General features: G+C 35.5%; 1 protein-coding gene across 1 annotated transcript; it reads right to left on the minus strand.

Moving 5' to 3' along the window:
* Nucleotides 1-1,521: 1,521 nt before the first annotated feature.
* Nucleotides 1,522-4,981, minus strand: LOC130733144 (disease resistance protein UNI-like). The gene is made up of 3 exons (XM_057585245.1): nucleotides 4,782-4,981; nucleotides 2,962-4,494; nucleotides 1,522-2,112 (listed from the first exon to the last, which is right to left on the minus strand). The coding sequence occupies exons 2-3, from the start codon at nucleotides 4,482-4,484 to the stop codon at nucleotides 2,040-2,042; spliced, it is 1,596 nt and encodes a 531-aa protein (XP_057441228.1). The 5' UTR covers nucleotides 4,485-4,494; nucleotides 4,782-4,981; the 3' UTR covers nucleotides 1,522-2,039.
* Between the last annotated feature and the right edge of the window lie 11,193 nt (nucleotides 4,982-16,174).

Here is a 16,174-nt window from a genome sequence, read left to right on the forward strand (position 1 = left end):
TTTGTTTACCTTAGAGTATTGTAGAGACAATGTACTCTAGCTAGACACGCGTGCCTTGGTGAGGACGATTCGTTGTTTGGCTAACCATATTGCATTCATGCATACATTTCTTGGAAAGTGTGCTGCTTTCCGAATGACGATATCAGATCGGACTTCAACGGAGCTAGATGCCCCAAATGGAGCTAGCTGCTTCACAAGAGCGTGCTGCTTCACAGGAGCGTGCTGCTTCATAAAAGCGAGGTGCTTTAGCGAAGCGAGGTGCTTGGCTTGTCCCATCCATCGAGATGGTGACATTTTATCCGGATCATCTTTTGAGCATGACATTGCACTGGCACGCCATGCACCTAACCATACTTGTGAATGTTATTGTGATTTGTTGTTGATAAACATCGTTATATATATCTTGATGATTTTATGTTGATAAACATGCTATGTATCAACCTTAGGGTAGGCAATACATGACTTATACGTATATATACAACATATATATATACCCCCTTTAACACATGTTGTTTGTATTATCTATTTTATTCCGTGAGTTGACCCTAGCGCCTTGGCTTTGTGTGTATGTTTGTGTTTGGGCGGTCGGCCTGCTGCCAGGCGTCCGTCAGCCGGTTCATGATGATTCGTTGTGCGGGAAAGACCCGGAGCGTAATGACTATTACTAAAGCTTTCGACGAGGACCCGGACTTCAGGCCTGATCGAGGAAGGGTCGATGAAAGTAGTGTGGGTCATGGGTGGTTAGAGTCTTTGAGATGGTTGTTAGAGTCATAGCTCTGATTGTCATTCCTTATTTTGGGGCAGGGCAGGTCCCCGACTATTAGCTTTTCATGTGATTCCCTTCCATGAGGATCACAGGGAGTTTGTCGGACGTAGGAAGTCTTTTGAGGCCGTTTTGGGCCGACTTACTTTCGTTGGAGGACTGTACTCAGAATACTTAACCTTTGTTTTAGTTTGGGGCCTAAAGGAATTTTGTACTCATTGTAAAGGAATTTTGACTTTTATCTAAAAGGTTTCGGTTATTACCTCACCTTTGCTCTGTTAGGGTTGGGGGCCTATAACCTTTTTGAGTGTTCATACCGAAACAAAAAAGTTTTACACAGTCATTCAATCACAACCTTCCATTTTCTATTTTAAATATTATTAAATTCAAAATTAATTATGAGCTAGCAAAATGGAGGGATGTGATTGAATGATTGTATAAAACTTATCTACACCGTCAGTGCATATAATTTAATCTCTATTTATTTTTGATACATCAAAAAACTAATTAATCTCTATTTATAAAGATATAGACATACAATAATTTTCACATCATAAATCACATGAAATTTGAATTCTTAAAAATAATAATATAAAATCATTTGTGTGACCCTTATCCAACATCTTAAGATTTTAATATAATTATTTGTTTGATATGATTTCTTCCAATGGAAAAATAATAAAAATACATGGTAGATTAACATGTGCATTCTCCACGTACACTTCAAGCTTAAAGTAGGTAATATAAAACTATTCATGTAGTCCTTACCGAAAAATTTAAACTTTTGAGATAATGAGTTATTTTACACATACCATAACTTAATTAGCACACATGAATACAAATTCTGAACTCTGCACATCACTACACCCATTAATCGTGTCCAATTAGTTCTTTCTCATCCACCACTTATATTGTGAGAGAAAATAAGACCTTCCATCTATTCAACGTCCAGTAATTTTTAATATTATTGGCTTCTTGAGGTTGATCTCTTTCCCTGAAAAAACTAGGAAGGAGATTCATTTAACTTGGATTCAATTATGAATGACTTCTCTATAATTGGCTCAGATGTATCCGACCGGGCAACGTGCATGTCTTAGTCTAGTTACAATAGAAATCACATGAACTTTGAATTCATTCCCCAACTTGCCACGTATCAAAGCAAATTCTTAACTTTGAACATGAACATCGTTACAACAATCTATTTTTACCCATTAATCGTTTCCAATTAGTTCTTTCTCATCCACCACTTATTGTGAGAGAAAATAAGACCTTCCATCTATTCCACATCCAAGTAGTTTTTAATATTATTGGCTTCTTCCATGATCCTCTGAATAAATTCATATTCATACCTGCAAAAATAGAAGGTCGTTCAATTCAGTAATGCACACGGGAAAAAAATACAAAAACTGCGCTAAAACTAAAAAATAAAATAAAAAATCAGTACATCACACAATACTACACATGCCAAAATGGTACCCTATTAACAGAGGCAATTAAAATGATAATTACAAGACTAAATTCCTTGTTTAACAATATTTGTATCATTAGACTCTAATTTCTGAATCATGAATTGCCTCGTAAGATATATATAAATACAAAAAAATTAAGTCATAAAATGATTAATTTATTGATATATCATATAAATATACTTCAAAATAATCAAAATTCAAATTCAAGTCATAGGAAGAAAAATAGTTGTACAAAGTTGAAGTGTTCAATCTTTTTTTTTTTGGTAAATCGGAAAGAACAAGTGTTCAATCTAGTTCTAAGCAATAAGCCAAAAAAACATCAATAAAATGACAAAATGCATGCAAATTACTTTGCTAATACTTAGATCCTAGTAAATAATCAAAATATAATTCAAACTATTTGAATCATAAGAAGTTGAATCACACATAGCATGACTGGACTAAAGTGCAACATGCACGCAACTTTGAAACATATCATAAGATTCAGCTCTTGAATCAGGATGCACGATGAGATTTAAAGTTTTAAACACATTTACATGTGTAGTGCGATACTTATTGCAAACACAAGTTTGTACCGTATTGAGATACGTACGTAATTTATGATACTAATAACCATGATTCATATACCTTAAAATAACAAGGTGATTAATCATATTATTAGCCGCTAGTACTAGCATAGATAAGAGATGTAAATTACGAAACTAAATTAAATATTTGAAAGTATAGTACCCTGTTTTGTAAGCCTTTCCAGACAAGTTGGAAACTTCAAAAAGAGCTGATTTCCATTTTTGTATCTTCTCAGAGTCATTTCCAAAACTCTTTGCGTGTTCAGCCATGGCTGTGCCATAACTACTTTGTTGATACCTTATATCTGAGGGCTCCACTTTATAAAAAATTGGCCAAACTAATTGGTTCTTCATCTTTTTACACTCAAGAATCTTGACAAGTTCATCAAGACATCGAGCAGAGTTTGCATAATTTTCAGATAAAACAATAATTGAAAGCCATGATGCTTCAATAGCTTTAATAATAGATGGTGAAATTTGTTCCTCACCATACAATTCTCCATCATCCATGAAGGTCTTCAATCCCTTTTCACACAAATCATGATAGAGAAAACCAGTAAAAGAGAAGCAAGTATCTCCTCCTTTAAAACTCAGAAAAATCTGGTTGTAGGCCTTTGAATGTTTGAGTTTTTCTAATGATGCTTTCCACACTTCAATCGGATCATTTTTCAAGGAAGATCCCACCTTTTTAATTATACCAGGTAACCCTTCACATTCAAAAGCAACTTCCTGTGCCAGGTTTAATAAGTCATATGAAGAGTCTTCATTTATTCCTGAATGATATTTGAGCAACATCCAAGCTTCTTCTTTAGATAAGGGATGTAGAGGAATCTCCAGCTGACAATCCATCAACGCACATTCTAGTTGGCTATGTGTGGTTAAAAGGACCTTGCAATTACCATGATCAAGAGGAATACCTATATCCTCTAGTTCAACCTTGGCCCGAACATCATCCAATATTACAAGAGCTGAACCACTCTCTTTGGTCAATTCAGAAGATATTGTTCCGGCTCTTCCTTCTTTGGTAATATCAGAAAACGTCAAACCCAAGGAGGCAGCAATATCATCTTGAATCCTGCTTACATTTACATTTTTGGAGACAGTGGCAAATGCAACTTTGCTAAAAGTCTTTACATACTTGCTCCTCTCGCCCACTGCTTTAGCCAATGTTGTTTTACCGGAGTTCCGCCTCCCATACAATCCAATCACATAGCTACTGTCATCATGCAGTGCCTTCCAAAGTTGTTCTGAAGCCTCTTCTGTAGACTTGAAAGTCACAAAATATTCAGAAGCACATTCCTGTAAATGTGGAATTGGGCCTACCATTGGAAAGTTGTAATTCAGGCCCCCTATTATGTCTACCATTTCGTTGTACCGCCAGTATGTCTCATGATCCACACCATATATCCCAAGTAGACGAGACTCGGTTTCCATTTTCTTTTCCAGCATCTCTACCTCATCCAAGGCTTTCTCCACATCATTTAGCCACTTCAAAACGGCGTTTGTTGTTTCCCCTATTTCTTCAACTTTTCCCAGAAAATAATCTCGACGTGAAATCAGATCCTTGTTCTTATTGTTTATTTCTCTAATGATATTTCTAGCACAAAACCGAAATATTCCTTCACAAATAAATGACCTTATCAAGCCAGCAAGTGTGGTGACAGTGATAGAGTCTTGGTCTGCCATTTAAACTCACCTGGAAAATATAATCCATCTAACACTTAATCCAGACACATGTTAATGGCCTACTTCTATGCAAAAAATCTAGACAAGGTGAATGAATTCATGAAAATGATCATAACCTGAGAAGGATATAACTTAAATAAAATAGGCTACAGTAGATCCAATGTGTATAATGAAGTGAAACTTACAAAAATTTGCTAGAAGACAAATCAACGAACCGGGGGTAGTGTCAATAAAAGCAAGATAAGTGAAGTAAAAAAGGATGTACAAAGAAGAAAAGTGAATGGAATTTTAACTTACTTGAAGATGTTGCAGCAGGCAGGAAGGAACAATGGAGATCCCTCTACTCTTTCTTGGAGATCACTGAGATTGGTTTTGCTTCCAAGTTCTTAATTAATGGGAAGAATAGATATGACTGATGTATAAAAAACAATATTGATGCCTTTGTTTTATACGAAGCATCCCATTCCTTCATTTATTGATCCTTTTTAAACAATAGAATGATGACTTGACCCCAGCTCATCAAAACTGAGAAAACATTGAAGGCATTATTTTATAGGTGACCCTTAATGTGGACCACTTTTAAAGTGGTCTAATTTTAGACCACTTTTTTTAACCTGCTATAACAGGTCAACACATCTTTTTTTAAAGATATTTAATATATGAAAAATTTTTAATGATATTTTTTCTTAAAAAAAAAATAATGTGTTGACATGTTATACCCAGTTAAAGTAGGTGGTGTAAAATTACACCACCTAAAACTGGTGCATATTAGGTTCACCTTATTTTATAACATACCACCCTTCCAAGTTGACAACATGGTTTGCATTTTTCTATAACTAAACCAACAACTTTCAAGTTGGTAACATGGTTTGCATTTTTTTAACAAATGTTTATGTCACAGAATAATATATAATTATAGGGAGACTTTAAAGAACTTAGCTATCCTTCTCAAGTCCAAAGTCCACATTTATCGCAAAAATTAATCTGAAGATGGACGGGTAAGAGCATTTACATTCATCATACTCACTAAAATATTTACACTTCATTTTTTACAATTCCCCATAAGCCACATCATCTACAATATTTTACTAACTTTTTACTTCAACCCAACAACTTTTAAAAGTTTCTATAGTGGATCTCACCATCAACTTCACATTTATATATTTTATTATTTATATCCATTTTAATTAATTATATTTGCAACTTAAATATGATGGAGGTAGATGCTCTTAATGGTAAGTGCTTGTAATAAATACAAGCTCACTTTTCAAGTCTAGTGTGGAGTATCTATTCTCACATACTCATCTTTGCCATGTTGGAATTGAATATGTACTCCAATGGTAATAGATACTCATATGAGTATGTATTTAACATTAGATACTACCATTAGAGATGCTCTAACCGAATAAAAGATTAACCTCTGGGACTCTGGGTCACCAAAGTACAGAGAAGTCTTAAAATTAATGCTTGATAGTTTCAATAAATTAAACACCAAAAGGCCAAAATAAAACATACCAATGTAAAAACCAACAAGCTTAATTGCTCTGCTGGAGAGAGTGGCTTTCACCTGGCAAGTAATGTTAGACAAAATCCCAACAAGAACCAACTTAGTTAGAAGTAACATACTTTCCTCTAAGAAAATTCTTTTCATCTAATGTAATGCTCATGAAGAGACAACTTCACATTTGTTTTTCAACTGTGGTTTTTCCTCTAGGGTGTTCAGATCCTACTCATGGACAGGTTTCAATGCAGTAGTTACTGCTGAATGCAAACCTCATTTTCTGATATAACATGATTTGGTGAAAGGAAAAAATCTCAAAAAGATTTGGATGTTAAAGTGGTTCACCATTCTTTGTTCTATTTGCCTGCAGAAGAAAGAATCTGTCATTATGCAGGGGACATATGATTCGCTCAGCAGTTTGGATCCTTATTCAATCTGGTACCACTGCTTTCACCAATTTTGTTTTACCAGAGCCTCGCTTCCCATGCAATCCAATAATGTAGGTACTATCATCCTGCAGTGCCTCCAAAAGTTCATATGCATTCTGAAGCAACTTCAGTAGACTCGAAACACACGAAGTTTCCAAAAGAGAAGTACTCTAAACTTGGAAATGGGCTGGAAAATGGCTCAAATTCACATACGGTATCGAGTGTCTTCATTTTCTCTAGCATTTCATTGTACAACCTATATCTCATCTCACTACCAAAGAAACATAGCCACATTAAATAAATATTGAATCTGTGAGTATCCATTTCTACTTCCATTTTCTCCTCCTCTTTTATGAGTTCTCCACATCATTTAGCCACTTCAGAACATCATCATTGACTTTTTCTGACTTGTTTGCAGCTTCAACCTTTTTCAGCACAAGATCCCGATTAAAAATCAGCTTCTCCTTTTCAATGTCCACGCTTTCAATGACTTTTCTAACACGAAACAGATACATTTCGATGAGACAGAGCCTTTATTTACCATTTAAACAAAATTAACCTGGAAAGTAATCAATCTAACAATTCATCTAAATACACCTTAATGGCATATTTATATGCAACAAATCAAACAAAGTGAAACAATATTCAAAACCTAGGCATGTTGTCACTAGGATCAAAGCAAAAGAAAAATCTGTTACTATGCCCACAAGGCAAGGGCAAAGGGTTTTTTTCTCTTTTATCATTTAAATTTTGACTTCCTATATTAGTTAAATTGCTAAACACACGTATTAACACCATTGATCTTACTTGGGCATTCTGTGAAAGCTCAAAAAAATTTACTGACAAATCACAAAATCTGTAGTAATGTCAATCGAGGAAGATATGTGAAGTCTAAATGATATACAAAGAGAAAGAATGGAATTTTAACTCACATGAAGATGTTGCAGGAACAAACTATGGAGATCCCTCTATTCTTTGAGAATCACGAACAACCAGAAACTCAACAATCACTGTGATTGATTTTACTTAGTGCTTAAGCCAAGCTTGAAGAATAGATATTGGTAGGAACGGTATTAAATCTGAAGATGGCTAACTGAGTACAAGGTTAACCTTTGGCTCAAATAAAATTAAAGCTTAGTTTGGATAGACACCAAAAAGCCAAAATAAAGCAGAGTAAGGCTAGAAAGTAGAAACTGATATTCAACTATGGACAATTCACATGCAAACTACCAAAAAACTACATGAAAACTTGGGTGAATAGCGATTAACACAGACAACTGCAGAATTGTTTCAAACATAAATAAGGATTACGTTTGCAGAAACTTGAAACCATAAGTTCTATGATAGACTATAAAATATCCTATGCAAACAAAAAGATCTGTAGTATCATTGGCCTATATAAAAAAAATCCTCTAAAGTGAATTTATCATAAAAAGAGCAAGTCAGGATTAACAGGCCCTGGATTTTATTGGATTGCGATATTTGATATGCACTTAAAATTAAACTAAGACTGGATACATTCTTAATCACTCAAATTAAAGACAAGCTCAAGCTAAAAGAGTATTGTCCATCTTCAAAACTTAGAAACTTCTTTTATTCTAGGAATATTGGAGAGAACAGATTACAGAATCTCCTATGTTGAAATCTCATAAGACTATGTCATGTGAAATAAATTGTTTTTTATTTTGCTCTTCATGGATATTAAAAAGGTAGAGCTCTATAAAATTTGTCAATATTTATAAAGAAAGAAGTAAACAGACAAAACTCTCAGATCGCAAGTTCATCCAAAAAAAAAATTAATCGGTTTCTGAATATATAATGTCTTCAAAACTATTTCCTACTACTTAACATACACATTAGAAACCATCATCCATATCTTAGCTTGTAAACATAAATTCTGTTTTGTGTAGCACTTATGAGAAACAAAACTCTTCTGTCTAGTCCATATCTGTGCTCTGTACATACAAGCGACTCTTATTATTTTTGGCCCTCTCCACAATCGTTTGAATAAACCTATATTCATACCTGCACAAGAACAAGGCATTTTTTTTTTGGGTTACAAAAAGGAAAACAGAGAACAAGGCATTTAGTTCACTTGTGCACAAAATTTTCGTAGTCTTTCTATTATTCAGAATTTATACCATTAAACAAATATGAAAAGAAAAGCTTCACTAATTAAAATCACACAAAACAGATTGTCACGCAAAATACATAACCACATTGAAACTAAAGTCATTCCAGTTAACAAAGTCACCTTTAAAATGACACTCAAAAGACCAGATTTCTTGTTAAACATTTCATGGAACTTAAAAAAGGAAGTAATTAATTATATTATTAACCATCAGTGCTAACTGCTAACAGATTAGATATTGAATATGGAACTTTGTAAAAAATATTTCAAAGCATAGGACATACCCATTACTAAAAGCCATTCCAGACAAGCCAGCAATTTCAAACAAAGCTGACCTCCATCTTTGAATCTTCTCAGCATCATTCACAAATCTATTTTCATGTGCAACCATGGCTTTTCCATAACTATTTTTCTGATATCTTACATCTGATGGTTCCACTTTGTAAAAGATTGGCCAAACTAATTGATTCTTCGTCTTCATACACTCCAGGATCTTCACAAGTTCTTCAAGGCACCATGTGGATTTTGCATAATTTTCAGATAGAACAATAATTGAAAGTCTTGATACTTCAATTGCATTGGTAAGAGTTTGTGAAATTTGGTCGCCACCCTCCAATTCCTCATCATCCATGAAGGTCTTGAATCCCTCTCGGCACAAAGCATCATAGAGAAAACTTGTAAAAGAGTGGCGAGTATCATCTCCCCTAAAGCTGAGAAAGATTTGGTAGCGAGCCGAATGTCTCAAACTGTCTAACAATGCTTTCCACTCCTCAATGGGTTGACCTATTAAGGAAGACCCCACATCTTCAATTGTACGAGGTAGCCCTTGACATTCATTCACCACTTCTCGTGCCACGGTTAATAGGTCGGATGAGGAGTCATCATCTATACCAGAATATCCTTTGAGCAAAGTCCAAGCTTCCTCTTCAGACAATGGATGAAGCGGAATCTCTATATGAAAATCCATTAAGGTACATTCTTTTTTGCTACGTGCGGTCAAAAGGATCTTCCATCTATTAGCCTTAATAGGAATACCTATATCCTTTAGCTCAAGCTTTTCCCGGACATCATCCAAGACCACAAGAACGAAACCCTTACTTTCAATTTTTAAAGATATTGATTTTGCTCTAGCAGCATAAGTATATCTTTCAAATGTCAGATCCAAGGAGTCAGCAATTTGATCTTGAATCTGTCGGACGATATTTTCATTTTGGGGGACTGTGACAAATACAACTTCATTAAAAACCCCTAAATACTTGGCTTGCTTACCCACTGCTTCCGCCAATTTTGTTTTACCAGAGCCCGGCTTCCCGTACAATCCAATGATACGGATACTATCATCTAATAGTGCTTCCATAAGTTGATGATAAGTGTTTTTTGTGGACTCAAAACACAAAATATCCAGAAGAGAAGGACTTTAAACTTGGAATTGGGCTTGAAAATGACTCAAATTCACATTTGGTATTCAATGTCTTCATTTTCTCTAGCATTTCACGGTACAACTTATATCTCCTCTCACTGCCAAGAATACAAAATGGCCCTATTAAACAGTTATTGGATCTCTCAGTCTCCATTTTTATTTCAAACTTCTCCTCCTCTTCTATGAGTTTCTCTGCATCATTTCGCCACCTCAGAACAACATTATTGACTTTTTCTGTTTTCTTTGTAGCTTCAGCTATTTTCAGCACTACAAGATCTCGATTCGAAATCAGCTTCTCCTTTTCAATGTCCAAAATTTCAATGATTTTGGGAGCAAGAAACACACATCTTAATACTTGTTCATATGCCCGCTGTATCCCAGGAGGGCATAAGCTGAAGTCATGGTCGTCATTTTCCATTTAAACTCAACTTACCTGAAAAATAATCATTCAATACTTAATCCAGACCAGACACATGGTATTTTTATGCAACAAATCAAAACAAAATGAATCCATTTAAGTGCAAGATAAAAAATCGAACAAAATATAGAAAGTATATAATGGATGTTGTCGCTAGGCTCACTGCAAAAAAAAAATCTGTTATGAATTCAGAATTTAGAATGAAAGCAAGGGCAAAGGCTTCTATCATTTAAACTTGATTTTCTATACTAATTAAATAGTTCAAAAAAAATAATTACAGAAACAGCAATCAGCGTTGGTCTTACTTGGACATTTAGTGAAAATTAAATTTTTTGGCTGGAAGACAAATCACAGGATTGTTGGGTTTTGGGCTCCCTTCCTATGAGGAGAGGGGTTTGATAAAGGCAAGTGCTCATTCCCACTCAAACTCAGGGCAGCCATAGTAGAGTCATCCCTGCAGTTTCATTCACCGTTGCATCACTGAAAATTAGACAGCAGGTTTGCAACATCAGGTTCTTGAATCTTAATAGTTAGTTCTCTATTTTAGCTTTTTGCCTTGTTGTTTGACTTTTGACCAGATGTATAGAAATTTTAAGTTTTGTTGCCTCTACTCTCTAGTACTCTTTTAAGTATTAATTTGAGACTTTATCTCTGACTTCGTTAATCTTGATAGTAATTTCTATACTATTAATTACACATATTCTAAAATGAATTCATCAATCACCATGAGTATGTGTGTATTGCTAATAAAAAAATTAATTCATGTTATCGTTATTGTGCTATTATTTTTCCCAATAAGAATCAGAAGTAGTGTATTAAAAAAGATGTTGCAAAGTAAATAAAATTTTAACTCACTTGTTGAAGATGTTGCAGGCACAAGCGATGATGTAGATCCCTCCACTCTTTCTTTCTGAGAATCACAGACAACCAGAAAGCCAATAATCACTGTGATTGATTTTTCTAAATCAGGGCTTAAGCCAAAGTTCAAGAATAGATATTGGTAGGAACATGTCAAAGTCTCGGGGAATTGGCATTGAATACGTACGCGTTTTGTTTCAGAAAATACATGAATATAATTACCTCGTCAATTTAATTGTTGAATTATTCAGAATTGTATCTAGGTCAGACATCTTTCACTCTCTTTCTCTCTGTAATTGCTTCGTTGACTGCTTTCACTGGTTCTGGTTCAATTGGTGTTTTGGTGCATCTTCAAGCTCTTTTGCAAAGAGCTTGAGCTTCCATGTCAATCACTCCAAACTCGATTTTTGGTGCTTCCTTTCATTGTTTTGGGTATTTATAATGCTTTTGTTTCTTTGGTATTTTTTCTTTTTTGTAATTATAAAATAACATTGAAGGCTCTAGTTTCTTCAATTATTGGTAGGAAACATCCTTTATAAACAACAGGATGCTGACTTGAAACCCAAGTCCCCAGAGCTCACAATTCAAAAAAAAAAAATATCAAAAGCATTAATTTCTACTAAGACTTTTTATTACTCATTTCGTTCCTAAATAACTGACATTTTAAGGTTGTTGCACATTGCCTACTATACCCTTTATCTCTCATATTAATTCTAACTTTTCAATATTTCTACCACCAATAAATGAATGGTACAATTGGTAAAGTATAATTAATGCTCTCTTGAACTTTGTAAAGTGGCAGATAATTAGAAACAAAATTTAACTAGAAATAGTATCAGTTATTTAGGAACGGAGGGAGTAGCGGATTACTTCAAGAACCTAATTATGTTCTAAAGTCCAAAGCCAATATTTCTCACTAAAACTAATCCGATAAATGTTGGCGTCACCGTGACAATGACCCATACGATGGGATCGATGGCCTCAAGGAGATCCTTGACATTATTTTTACTGGTTTAAATCTCTTGACACTGTTTTTGCTAGTTGTTTGTTTCTTATTTTATATTTGAGAAATGAGGAAATAGAATCAAGAATATTCTTATTTTAATGTACAGAATTAGACTTCCTAATTTAGGTTGTGCAAATTAGGAAACAGAGTTAATTATATTAGTCATTATTGCTGGCAAATGTCATTGTATTATATATAGAAGATAATAGAATCAGAGAAGGTATCAAGCTTCTTGACATGGTATCATGAGTCTTCTCACTTCTTCTGTGTCGTTTCCTTGTGTGCTAAGAGCAACACGCTCTTGCTTCTCCTTTACGTATCAACATCGTGCCTCCTTCGTGGTTAATATCGTGGTTCATCTTGGCTCTATGGTTAGTTGCTCTGATTCTAGTTTGTTGTTTTGTTTCTACCCGTCGTCGTTCCCTCTTGTGGCTAATCTTGGTTTTATGGTTCGTGTTGTGTTGTTGTAGCACGTCCTGGTTCGTTGCTTTTATTCTTGGTTCGCTGCTTTGTTTTTTTCTTGTTGTTCTGTTTCTGGAACGTCGCTGTTTTTTTGTCTGTGCTATCTTTTTCTGGTCAGTTTGCTTTGCTTCTCATGGCTTCAGAAAAGGCTTCCGACAACTTATGTGTCCGCTTTACGGGCAAAAATTATGGAGCTTGGGAGTTTCAGTTCCAAATGTTCGTGAAAGGGAAAGGCCTTTGGGACGACCATGAAGATAAGTCCACTGCTTCGACAGACAAAACAACATTGCGACGTGGCAAGCAAAGCACGCTCAATTTATAACCTGGATTCTGGCTTATGTTGAACGTCACATGATCAACAACTTATGTGCTTTCTTACTGCTAAAGATATGTGGGACTATCTGAAGCGTGTTTACAATCAGGACAATGTTGCCAAAGGGTTCCAGTTCGAGCTCGACATTGCTAACTATCATCAGGGAAATCTCTCCATCCAGAACTATTACTCCAGGTTCCTTACTCTTTGGGCTGATCATTCAGCTATCTTACACGCTGATGTTTCTAAAGATTCACTCATTGTTGTCCAAAAAGTTTATCATATTAGCCAACGAGAACAATTTTGCATGAAGCTTCGACTTGGATTTGAAATTGTGTGTGCTGCTTTGTTGAATAGGAATCTAGCCTCTTCCTTGGACGTGTGTTTTGCGGAATTACTTCGAGAAGAGCAGCGTCTTCCAACCTTATCCCGTGATGACTTTGTTGTTGATCCTATCTCTGTTGCCTACACTGCCCAGAGTAAAGGCAAAGGCTGTGATATGCGGCCAGTTCAATGCTTTTCTTACAAGAAATTTGGTCATCTTGCTCGGAATTGTAGTAAGAAATTTTGCAACTATTGTAAGCAACATGGTCACATCATCACAGATTGCCCAACTAGACCACCGCGGAAGCCATTGCGTGCAGTGTTTTAAAACTCGGCTTGGTCATCGACTCGGTCGAGACACCGAGTCAATGAATCACTGGTCGAACTAGTGAGTCATTGGGCGGATTGCTTAACTTGGTTTATATTAAGAAAATTAAAAAAATAGAATTACTAGCAAAGATTGATTAATAACTTGACATTTCAAATTTAAAAACATTAGCATGTACTCCCTCCGGTCCTATTTATAAGCATGAAAGAGAAGAAAAATCTTGGTCTTTTTTATAAGAACCAAATGAAAGTTTGAGCTATATTAATTATTTTTTTCCAATGATGCCCTTATTAATTCTAACTTGTAGAATGTGTCTCATTAATTATTCTCTCTCTTTCCCACTTTCCAACACGAATAACAAAGGGTAATTTTGAAAGTTTATTTTGATTCAAGACAAATTTAATGCATTTTATCTAGTTTTACTACATTTCTTAAACTATGTGAATTTTTTTTTTGTTGCTTATAAATAGGACCGGAGGGAGTAATGTTTTAAGCATTCCCAAACTAGAATTTCTTTAATTCTTTAATGTATTCACTTGCAAATATTTTAATATATATTTCACCTTGGTTGCTTATGTATTACATTTACTATTATATAATTATTTTCATCCAGAAAGAAAAACGAAACACGTTATTAGCATAGTGGTAAGGATCTCCGTGTGTTATTTTCATATTCTGTGTTCGAGCCCGACCTTGAGCACGTTTTTTTTAAAAAACGCTATTAAACTAATCATTGAGGGTGACCCACCGGTCCAATCGAGAATCGGTCGAGTCTCCGGTTTTATGGTCAACCCGGCCAAGACACACCGGTTTTATCCGGTTCTCTGCATTTTCGATCGAACTACTGGCTCGAACCGGTCACACCACCGAGTCTCGGTTGAACCGGCTGGTCCAAGCCGAGTTTTAAAACTATGATTGCATGCCTTACACGCAACTACAACTTCTATGGGGAGACTTCTGCTCCTACAACTTCTAGGGCTGCTTCCTTGACTCTAGAGGTCGTACAACAAATGGTACTCGCAACTCTTTCTGCCTTGGGTCTTTAGGGTAAGTCCAAAACTGCATCTCAACCTTGGCTTGTTGATTTTGGGGCCTCTAACCACATGATTGTGCACACTCATAACCAAAGCGTTCTGCTTCTGCTCTGTCTGTGCTATAGTTACAATAAGCAAACAAGCACCATTTAAGGTGACGACCCACGAGCATCGTTGACAATGCGACAGATCTGCCACAAGACCCTTGTTAGAGAGTTTGTGACGAAGATAAATCTGTCATAAAATAGCGACGGTAGCTACGCTCGTCACAAAATCATTACATCCGGCTTGGGGTGGCAACATGAGTTTGGCCCACTTTTTTTTGTGGGTTGAGTTGGGATTTTGAGCCAAAATCTTAAAGTGGGTTAGTCCAACCAAACCCACATTTTGACGGACTAATGATGAGTTGGGTCGGGTTAGCCCACAACCCATATTTCCACCCTTATTTCTAGTTTTTTTTTTTTCTAAATTTTTATGTTTCCATAACATTATGGTATATAATTGTTGGCTTATTATTATTGACCAAAATAAAAAAATTTGATGAAAAATGTGACATTTACCAATAATTTGGTGAACGTCATTTATACTTATACTTGATAGTTGATATTAAGATTACGGTTACAGTTTTAAATAGCAACTCGTGGTAAATTTTTGTTTAATATTGTCATCGGTGAGACTCTCTTGTTGAGTTCATAAGCTTTAAAAATAAAGAACAAGTATATATTGTAATGATTCTAATTTCTACATGTGTCAAAATACAAAATGTGCAAATTTTCTTAAAATTGCTCATTGCACAACCTTTTTTATTTCACTATATTCTCTAAGTGGGCTAGCCCGCTAACCACCTGCAGTCCGCCAAAATATGGGTTGAGTTGAGACTTTGAACCCAAATGCTAAAAGTGGGCTAGCCCAACCCAACCCGCATTTCGGTGGGCCAATGACGGATTGGGTTTGACTCGCCAACCCATATTGCCACATCTACATCTAGCACTAACGTTGTGACGTAGTCCATTTCCATCACAAAATCCTTGTCAGCAAGTTTGTGACGAAAATGTATCTGTCACTTCTACTTGCGACGAAAACAGATCATCACAAATTCCTTGTTCGGTTTGTGACGGAAGTTTATCCGTCACGAATTTGCGACGGAAACTATCCGTCACAAAATTCCTTGTGAGGGGTTTGAGTTTGGCGACAGAAGTTGGAGAGGCATTTATTCGGTCACAAAATCCATCGTCCTTTATGTGAAGCTGTGCATGACGGAATTCTTCTCGATAGTCTTCCGTTACTAATTCCGCATCAAAGCATGGATTAATATGCATCGATAGTCTTCCGTCACTAATTCACACAGGCAACTGTTGAATTGTTTTTAACATAAATAAGGTTTAATGTTTGCAGAAATATGAAATCATACGTTCTATGATATTGATGAGTATTACATAGTCCCTCCGTTCCTATATATAAGTCACA

Source organism: Lotus japonicus, chromosome 1 (assembly GCF_012489685.1).
Source record: "Lotus japonicus ecotype B-129 chromosome 1, LjGifu_v1.2".
Lineage (NCBI taxonomy): Eukaryota > Viridiplantae > Streptophyta > Magnoliopsida > Fabales > Fabaceae > Lotus > Lotus japonicus.

Coding starts and splice junctions, on each gene's coding strand:
- LOC130733144 (XM_057585245.1), bottom strand. CDS start 4,484: ATGGCAGACCAAGACTCTATCACTGTCACCACACTTGCTGGCTTGATA. Junction 2,113..2,961: donor GGAAAGGCTTACAAAACAGG/GTACTATACTTT, acceptor CTATTTTTGCAG/GTATGAATATGAATTTATTC.